The sequence below is a fragment of the Protobothrops mucrosquamatus genome, unplaced genomic scaffold (assembly GCF_001527695.2).
Source record: "Protobothrops mucrosquamatus isolate PMUCROS unplaced genomic scaffold, P.Mucros_1.0 scaffold858, whole genome shotgun sequence".
Classification (NCBI taxonomy): Eukaryota; Metazoa; Chordata; class Lepidosauria; order Squamata; family Viperidae; genus Protobothrops; species Protobothrops mucrosquamatus.
The window spans coordinates 73,628-84,104 of record NW_015387113.1 but is presented as its reverse complement, the minus strand read 5'-3'; the positions used below and the strand labels follow the sequence as shown (position 1 = coordinate 84,104).

Below are 10,477 nucleotides of genomic sequence, written 5' to 3'. Positions count from 1 at the left end.
CCTAGTGATAAATCTTTTTTTAGTCTTTTAGCACAATTTAAAGCCAACATTCAACTTGCTAAGGTTGGCTTCTTCTTTTTTGGCCAGAGATAAAATGATAAAATCAACATCGTTCGGAATTATTACGCCAAGAGCTGTATTCAAAAACAGCATAATTGTTCATCACCGCACAAAACAACGTGTGGACGCAGTTCTTGAAACGCGCCTATACTGTCACCATCTTTAAAACAAAAGAGGAGGAATACCAGGAAGTTCCGGGAAGACTCATCGTATTCATAATCCCCGGAGCAGGGGGAAAATAATGGCAACTACTTTTGCGCATGCGTTCAAGGCCGGGAGGTCGGGCAGTGACGTTTTAACTGACTTATCTAGGCGTAGTGAGACAGATGATCGAGGCGCGCATGCGCGGTACCGCCAATCAGGTAAGGATGGATTTTCCATCGGCTCGCCAAGCGGTGTTGAACGTGATAAAAGGGGTGCGCGCGGGGGAGCTGCCTCGCCTGCTACACTGGCTGAGAACATCTAGTAAGCCGAGTTTCTTCTTAGGCCTCGTATCTCCAACACTTGAGATAGTGTAACGTGGGGTCGCCAGCCAGTTACGTGTACTCTTTTCTAGGATGCGCCTTTCCATTTTTCTCCCCATTTTTTTCCGCTCTGTTCTATACTCGGAGCGTTTGTTTGTTTTATACTTCGCTTATCTGCCCCTTTTTATCCTGACTTTTATTGACTTTGTTATGGGACTGTTGACTTGGAAAAACTGCATGCTGAATGCGGGTTTAGTTTATCACACCAAACATGCTGAATCAGATTAATTGGTCATTTGGTCCAATGTATTGTATTCCTCAGTGACTGGGAAATCCAGAAGAAAGATACGGCATTCTATATTGCTCTCCAGTAAGAATACACGGAAGCTGTGCTGCCTCTGAAATTCGTTTGATACAGGCATTACGATGGATTGCCTTTAAGACTAATAGTACGCACAAGTCCCACTGGCTTCACTTTGCATCTGGTTTCTTGGTATAAAATTTGTTCTCTCTGCAAAACCATCTAAATGTATGGCCTTTGCTATGTCTCCCAGCAAAAAAATTAGAATATATATGTATTAAGACAATTGCTTATGTTACAGTCTTTGGACATCACTGAACATTCGCTAGATTACAATTTGGGGACATTGTTGGTAGTGAATTTGAATGATTTGAATGTTTTCTATTTTTTTATTTTGCAATATTGTGTAATTGATTTTTATCCCAGGAATTTACCCTTTTAACAGTCTCTTAAGGATCAATCTTGGACACTATTTTCTTTTTGTTGTTCTGTGGGATGCTCTTGATTCCTTATCAACATTTCCAGCATCATCGATATGCTGACAAGTCTATCAGTCTTTTCTGACCCTTTTTGGCAAAGCATGGTCAGCTGTAAAAAAAACATTTTATCAACATTTCTTCTTTTAAATACCCTTTTACTGCCTTAGTGCTGAATATGGATAAAACTGAGACTGTCCTGTTTTGGCTCAATTGTCATTCCAGTCCTTTACTGAGTCTTTCCCCTGTTTGTCTTCAGGGTTGCTGCATTGCCCCCAGTTTCTTCTTTAAGGCCTTGCATTCTTGATGGATAACCAGCTGACTTCATGGCTGTTTACTGATTGTACAGCTAGTTCTATTAATTTTCTTTTGATGAATGTTTGTAGAATCTGCATTTCTTGGAATCCATGCATTCAGCAGCCGTGTTAAGTAAAGCTATTGCCTTGAGTTTCACATGATCATTGCAAAATCTGATTTCCCTGTTTTTTGCAGATGACTTTGATGAATTTACATGCAACAATGATGATACCATTCTCAGAAGCATTGCTGAAGATATTCAACATCGTTTGCCTGTTGGAGCAGTGCTCCATTCAGAGCATAATGCTATTCAAAAAGTAGGTTTTGCTATTCAACCTTCCCATAAACATTGACAAGTGGTTTTTAAACAGAATTTTCTATTATGCCATCGACACTTATGGCTTTGTTGGCTTTTTTGTTCATGTATTACCAACACAAGGCAGAACACAGATTAAGTCTTAAAGTAGACATTTGTGCAGCAATACCTCTAGGAGTTATTGATTATAATTATACCAAAAGTATTTTTAAATTAAAGTGCAAAACAGTCTTTTGATTGGCCTTATCTTTAAAGTTCCGCATTCTTCATTGGTAAAATAGAAGTATCAATGTGTTGCTTGTAATGAGATACTATATTGGTTCAATTGTACTGTTCAATTTTAGAATAAGGTGTTAGAATGTTATAATATATTGACATATTTGTATACTGTATGTCTCGGTAGATTTGGACATACTCCAATACATAATGGAATGCTCAGCCGATTGCCTTTATCCCAGGGATAGTCTCACCATTAGCTAATGTAAAGCAGTCTTCTCAATTGGGTTGATATTGGGATGTAGCAAGAAGGTCTTGGAGGAGAAAGCTATGTCCCACATCCTGCCCTTGAAGTTAGTCTGCTGCCTCAAGGTACATGAACAGTGAGGAGCAGCATCTTTTTTTTTTGTTCAAGCAAGAACATTCTTTGCTAGCCCTTGTCTGTCCACTGAACCAGCAATATATGGCTAAATCTGGTGAACATCTGGATTCTACTAAAGTGAAAAATAGATTGTTGTTTCCTATAGATGAATATGTGATTTTTTTTATTTTGCTTGTATAGAAGTGTCTGAATTTTCTTACAGAAAACTGGATTGGAAGCTGTTAATTTCCATCAACAAATCTCTCATTGGTATGATGAATAAGTAGTAGTTTGTTGTCAATTGAAAACACCACAAACAAATTAGTGTGGGAAATTCTGTTTCTTGGATTCTTTTGATATAAAAGGGAGGAGGATTCACTTTTTCATGAAGAGAGGACTGATAGCTATCAGGTATCTTTTCCACTTCAGAATCAGCTCTTAGAAATGTTCACCCTTTAAGGTTATTTCGAACTGGAAGAAAAGCTATGGCTCTATGCAAAATTGTCTCCTATGATGATCCATGTAAGCCACAGGATGAAATGTCTCTTTACCTGTGAAGAATTACCAAGTATTAAGAGTAGATCTTTTTAATTTGATTTTATGGCATTCTTTTGTACCTATTTGGTGCTTAATTTTTCCATTTCATCTCTGCATTTATGATTGTGAACTACTAGAGTCGTTCAGATACGATGGATTATAATTTCTATAAATAACATGAAATGTATGATTATTAAATTTCAATGGCATATAAGCTGTGAGAGAAAATGTCACAAATATATATCAAGTGTGATTTTTTTTCTTTAGCTTCAGGAACAGACAGTCCCCACCATTCATGTTGATGCTTTCCTTTATGATGATGACTGTATTGACTCTTTATGTCAAGAAGGAAAGTTGAGCAGAAATTATTGTCTAACATGTGGCTCTCATCAGACAGCACCATTAGGTAATCAGTTATGAATTTTACTTTTTTTACCAAACTACAGCATTGACCTGTGCATTCCTCTGCTGTACATCAGGCTGATCATTTTGGGCTGGAGTCTGTGGGTACCTATATAATATAAATATTATGAGGCCTTGCCTGTTCAAAAAATAGCTCCTATGGCAGGTAAGCCATGCACAAAGCATCTTTTGATTGGAAGGCAGCTGATGAGGTTTCTTCTCAATAAACAGGTACTTCGCACTCTCCAGAAAGCTTTGTAGCAACTTATTGTAACTTTGCATTTTTTTTAAATCATGTAGTAAAAAAGCACTATATCCCGTTTATTTTCTAAGAATGCTGAAAGACTACATTTTCACCTTATGGTTTGCAAGATTTCCATTATGTTTGTGGTTCTTAGCATAAACTCTAAAAGAGAGTCTGGTCACTAGGACAGAAAGCCTAGTAAGTGCCAAAGGCAATGTCAGTGGGTACATTAGCACCTGCATATATTAAGATGCATGCTCTTGATCCAGTGCTTGTTCCTAAGTAAAGGATGCAGCTTCTCATCAGCATTTAGTCATACTTGAGTGAATTCCCTAAGTTCTGGAAGTCTCTGCCAATTATTAATGTATAAGAAATTCACAATCTTAAAATTAATTAGGACATTTGGGAATGGAGGGAATTCTTGGGGAATGCATCATACGGGGGATAGTGATACATTTCCCTTTTCCTTCTGCATTAAGCATTTTTGGTCTAAAATCTATATGGCATGTGGTTCAGTCTTCATTCTTAAGAAAGTAAAGAAACATTGAAAATGCTTTAGGACTGGTCTTTTCACTGAACATATTTCTCTTGCTATTGTTGTGCTGTTATCTTTTGTAATTTTTGGTATGTTTTATAAGTTCATTTATTTTACCAGATTTGGAGGTTGCCTTCAGTGAAAAATTGGCTGTTTTTTTTTATATATAAAATTTTATTAATTTTTATAATTAAACAATAAGTAATATGATGCATTTATAACACAAACACAAAAAAAGAAACAATCCAACTCAATACATTATCGGAAACACTCGGCAGTCCCCGCCCTGCCTCCGCCCTCATCCACTTACCTTTCCTTCCTACCTCTAGCCCACCACCTCTCCTCCTTCCTCCTTCCCATTCTACATCCCCCCTCTTCCTGACCACCTCCTCGAGTGCAAGTCGGGGTACCAGCCGAGCATTTCCTCTTATCAATACAATTATTATTTACCTATAACATATGAATACATCAATTTTGTTTTAATACCCCTAATCCCCTTCCCCCCCCCCGAGCTTCCCGGAACCAAATACAGGACTAAAACAGATCATTCCAAATCTAAATTACAATTTAACTAAACAAATATAATACTATCAGTATATACCTACTTTAACTCTAATAAGACAATTAAATTAATTAAAATTAATTATAAACCAATATATCTACTCAAAAACTATATAACATTTAATCACTCCATACTTTCTCTAAATATAATCTATCCACCTTCATCATTTAAACTTTACATAATTTTTCCTTACATTTTACACTTAAATTTTCCCTTCACTTTCTTCCCTCTCCAGTCTATACTTTCAATAAAATCTTAAGTCAATACCGCCTGCTTCACAGCTGGAAAAATAAAATAAAATCCCAATCTTAATTTTTTACCTCTTTCAGAAAAAAAAAAAAGAACAAAAAGCTCTTTACAAACATATAATAAGCTAATTTATTCCATTTCCATAATAAAGTCTCATTTCCAGCATTTATCCATCTTTTGGCTTACAAAGCTTGCTAAGCATTCCTTGCATGTCTGTCACTGCAGCTCTCTTTGGCCTCGCCCCTCCCACTGACTCCGAAGGCTGTGGATATGTTATAGAAACTGTTTCTTTTTGTTGCTCTCTCTCTTTACGCCTATAAGCAGCACGGGTCATCCTTTGCTCCTTCTGAGGATCTTCTACCGATAATGACATGGCCCCAGGCAATTCCACAACAAGTTGCTCCATCAGATCTTCCTGTGCCTTAGATGTTGATGATGGTGACATATCAGCTTTCAGGACCGACAAGTAAAAATCTTTGGCTTTTTGAACAGAGTTTAATCTATGTCTGGTCCCTGCGAAATTTAATATAATACCCAAAGGAATTTCCCATCTGAAAGGTATCTGCCGCTTCTTTAACTCCTGAGTCAAAAATGTAAAGTCCTTTCTTCTTCTTAAAATCTTAGAAGGTATTTCTTTTAGAAGTATAATATCTTGTGCGGCAATTTGAAATCTCTGCTGATAAAAAAGCTGTATAATTTCATTACGACGTATTCTTGTGGTAAAATAAACAATCACATCTCTAGGTACATTTCTTTGACGTGCAACCCAGGAGTTCACTCTAAAAAAAATTTCTATTTCTCCACAAATCACCTCTGGGTTGCAATTCAATACCAGGGCCAAAGCTGTCACAACTTCCTGTTTAAGTTTCTCTTGTGGGTCCTCTTTAAGACCCCTGATTCTCAGAGCAAATTCCAGTTGTTTATATTGTAACATTAACATATCATTTTGAAAAGTTTCCACTCCTTCCTCTACCTTTTCAAGTCTACCCTCCGTTCCTTCCATTTTCTCCACTAATTCATCCACTCGTCCCTCTACCCGATCGATATGAACTGCAAGTCCTTGAAAAATATGTGATAAATTTTCACAAAGTTCCTGATTTTTCTTATCCAAAAGTTCTTCTGTTTGTTTCAAAGTCTGCAATGAGGACTTGTCTAAGGCCTCTTGTAAATCTTTAAGTGTAATGGAGGGAGGAGGTGTTGGTGAGGGAGATCTAGGTTTTTGTTGTTGAGTTTGCACCACAGGAGAAGAAATAGCTGTTTTAGACAACGCAGGAACAGTACGTTTTGAAGCCATTCTGCCAAATTGTTTTTTAAAAATCACCACAGCAAGTATAAACTTAAAAAGCTTGACTTTAAATAAAAAAAAAAATTAAGATCATTTAAAGTACATCCACAACCGGAAAGAAAGTGAAAGTTTTCCTTTTGTTAAAAAAAAAGGAATGCTTCCGCGGCCATTTTCTTGTCACTTTCACTTATAGCAAGTAAAAAATCCCAATCAAATCTTTGAGTTAAAGTCACCTTTTAACTGAAATAATCATCCCCCGTCAGGTTCCGTCTGTTTCAAAAGTTACTCACAAGCAGATACAATGTAACAGCAGTAGCGGCGATGTCTGGCTTCGCTCCAGGGAACGAAGACACACTGAGCTGCGGAGAAGAGGTCCGGACTCCGGGGGAGTTCTCACCTACATCCCCCCAGGATCGCTCCTGGGGGGACTAGGGAACTCAACCCCTATCCCGACCAAACTCACTTTCTCCCCTTGGCCCGGGGAGAAAGTTCCGAGCCGCAAAACAGCTGATCCGCGCTGTTTTGACGGCTTTGACGCAGTCCCGGGCTGGAAGCTGAAGAAAAAGCCTCCTTCGGCGGCGCCTCGCTACCGGAAGCCAAAAATTGGCTGTTTTTTAATCAATAAAATTAATATGCATGCTTGCTATTCTGAAATGTGGGCATTCCCAAAGGATAACAGATTCTCAGTGGGATTCTGTTTAACCATTTTTATTCCACCTTCACAAACCAGCTAAATTTGAATTCAGGAATGTGTATAAAAATAGCTTAAATGAATAAATTAAAAGCAAAACAATTCCTCTAGTACATTTACAGTTTGCAAAGTGTCTAATTGGTTTGGCTTTGAAAACTCATCTTATTTGATCCACAGATTCCGTTATTTTTTATTTTTGGGTTATTGCCTTGGGTTACTTTTAGAGTAATAAAGGTGGGATAAAATCTAATAAATAAAGACATCTCTACATTTATAGGACGTGAAGTTATACATTCAGAAACCTTTATATATGTACTACAATAACGTTTTGCTTCAGCAATACTGTTTTAATACTTGTAAATTGTCACAAAGACAGTACCAGCACCAAAATTAAAAAAAAAACCAAACTTCAGAAACCATTAGTATTACATTCATATATTTTTATATTTCAGATTAAATAAAAGTTTTATCAGTTCAAAGTAGTTCACATTCAAATATTATGTAATAGAGAAGTATATATTAAATTCATAAACACTTTGAAAATTATTTAGAAGAACTGTTTTGGATCTGACTTGAATTCAGCTTGGGCAAAGTCTCCACTTTTATTAAAACAGAACATCTTTCTTCAGGCTTTCACATAAGCCTGAAAAGAAATTGCATCCACTTTAAGGAGACAACTCTCTAAATCTGATGCAACTTTTTAAGGTTTCGAATGAAAAAAGACAAACTGCTTTCATAAACAGCAGAAAAATATAATGCTTGTATGAGATCCAAAAAACTTTTCCCAAATTATTTTCAGATATATTTCTTTTTTCAGAATAATTATGAATCAAGGAATTGTGATGATGATAATCTATTTTCAAATGTCCAAATGACAGATTAATTAGTTTTCAGAGTGATTAGATATGAACACCTTTGCAATCTGGAATATGTTTCAAAGTCAGCATGTTAAATTTTGTTGTTGTGCTCTCTTAATACAATGCAAGGAGGAAACAAAAATAGAATCCAGACTTTGCCATCAGCATGATAGTCCCCAAAACAGAATAAGCACAGATGAAAATGCTGTCTTTGCAAGAGTCTAGCTTCTCAAAGAACCATATTCATAATGTATTCCATTTAAATGCATATAGATTCTGTTCAGTTTTCAACTACCGTATATATATGAGGCTGGTAGATACTAAACAGAGCCAGATACTAGATACGGCAAATCCACCTCAGAAGGTCATATGCACCCATTGCTTTTTCAAACTTGCAGCAGAAATGTTTAATATCAAAATAGGCTTGGCAATATTTTTTATCACTGCCCCAAATTGAAAATGAGAATTTTCTTCAGAAAGTTTTGTTTTAATCCAAGTTCTTGTAATCTTGTATTTCATGCTGAATGCTAACCATGACTGCAATGTGCTTTGTTTTATTGTTGTTTCCCAGAATTCATTTCTCATTCCCTTTCCCTCATGGAACTGAAGTTCCTGTACCAGAAATTACTGCCTGACCTGACAGGGAAGGTTCTGGTTGATGTGGGCTCCAGGCTTGGAGCAGTCCTGTTTGGGGTAAAAGCTGCACCAGAAATTGATTGACAGTCTCTGTGTTTTTTTTTCTCTCTCTCCTTCTGCTGATAGTTACTGTGCTGTATAATGTTATTTAAGCAAGTTTCTGGTTGGTTATTTTTTGAACCTGAATTTATTATTGATTTGCTGGGTTTCTTACATATTTTATTATTTTGACATTTGATTACTGACTTTATTCAACTTGAATATAATTTTTAGAATGCAAAAGTTGGGGCATATATCCTTTATTACAAGAACCAGCATATTATGGTCATAGTATAATTAAAGACATGAATAACCTCAGAAATAACAGGCTGTAGCCATCAAGCTCTAGCCTTGAAAAGGAAGGATACTGGCATTATCCTTTGCATGCTTTTAGAATTAACTAATCTCTTGTGCAATGGTGATATACCTGTTCTTGGCTTAAGAAACTATTTTTAGTAAGTAGATGCAGAATCAGCCTTCACAACATTTATCCTAAAATAGAAAGTATAATTATTGTTTACATTGTTCAGAAGTTATAACCTGGAAGACAGATGCAAAAAATATTTATTTTTAAAATTGATATTTTAATCAGAATCTTGAATTCTATATAGCTATGGCAACTTGTCAGCTTTTATTTGAAGAGGCCGGTTTAAAACTAAGTCTTTTTCAAGCTGAGTTTGATTTCTCTTCACTTTGTAAATATGTTCATGCAGTCTTCCCAGAAACTGCAGAGAAGTAGCTTGCAGTTGCGGCTTTCTGTGATGTTTCTTCTCTCCCCCCCCCCTCCTCAGTTTTCCAGCCTAGCATAGACCCCTGCTATTCCTTGGAGTCCCAACATTTTAATAACAATTTATAAAATTTACATGCCACTGGACTCTCAGTGATTATGCTTAATTCTGTTGAAAATTATTTCGAAAAATATGTAGTTTTTATTGAGACAGAAATATAAAATTATTAAATGCATGAATCATATTAATAGTGCCTAATTACTTTTATTTAAATTGTAAAGTCAATTCAGTTAAACCAATTGGTCTGTCCGGAACGTATCCTCTTTTTAGGGTCTAGCTCCAGCAAAGCATTCAAAAGCTTGATATTGCTTTTGTTTCCCCAAAATTAAGCATTTCCTGGGGTGCCATGTGAGCATGTATTTAGTATAGTCATCTATAATAGGGTCGGTACACATTCTGAAGGCAAATTCAGATGCCTACTATAGTTCAACTCTGTATTCTAATCCAGTTTAGAAACTTCTTAACATTTTTTCTACTTTTTATTTTAGGCCTACTATTATAGCTCAGCATCCCAAATCTACGGAGTTGAAATGAATGGAGACTTTTGCCAGTTGCAGGAAGCTATCATTTCAAAATATCAACTTGATGACAGAATAAAGGTGAAACAACCCATTTAATTGCTTGGTTTATGTATGGAAGGGATGCAAGTTAACATATGACTGAAAGTCAGCTGAGCTTCATTTGTAAATAATTATTTTCTACTGTGAAAAGGAAGAGGAATATAATAAAGTTTTTATAGGTTTGATGTTGAAGAAATCTTGTAGCAATCCAAATCTTTTGTCTACCTAAGTTTTTGTAAGGACATTTCCTGTACAGTAAAGAAAACATCCAGCATTTTTCTAATTCTCATGTGTTACACTTCCCATGTGTTAGCTTATTATCATTCTGATAATTCTGTAAGGAAGCAAGTTTCCACATTATTGTACATTCTTACGTCAGTGTTGCAGCTGTGGAATTGAGGCGAAATTGAAGTCAAGAATGAACAACTTCCTTAATATTCATGGCCAAAATGAGAAATTTCTGATTCCTACCTAAATTCTTATCTACAATTTGATACCATCTCATATGAATATAGAAGTACAGATTTTGATATTTTGCAATAACTTTAATCCTACAGCAGTGATGGCGAACCTTTTAGAGACCGAGTGCCCAAAAACTGGC

At 36.1% G+C, this 10,477-nt stretch overlaps 1 protein-coding gene across 1 annotated transcript in view; it reads left to right on the top strand.

The window, feature by feature from the left end:
* Positions 1–404: 404 nt before the first annotated feature.
* The window catches only part of LOC107290211, a 15,013-nt gene continuing 4,940 nt past the window's right edge, over positions 405–10,477 (top strand). The window contains exons 1-5 of the mRNA XM_015819076.1: positions 405–525; positions 1,794–1,915; positions 3,296–3,434; positions 8,425–8,546; positions 9,805–9,915. Coding sequence (XP_015674562.1) covers positions 429–525; positions 1,794–1,915; positions 3,296–3,434; positions 8,425–8,546; positions 9,805–9,915 — 591 coding nt within the window. The 5' untranslated portion in view covers positions 405–428. The remainder of the gene's footprint in view (positions 526–1,793; positions 1,916–3,295; positions 3,435–8,424; positions 8,547–9,804; positions 9,916–10,477) is intronic.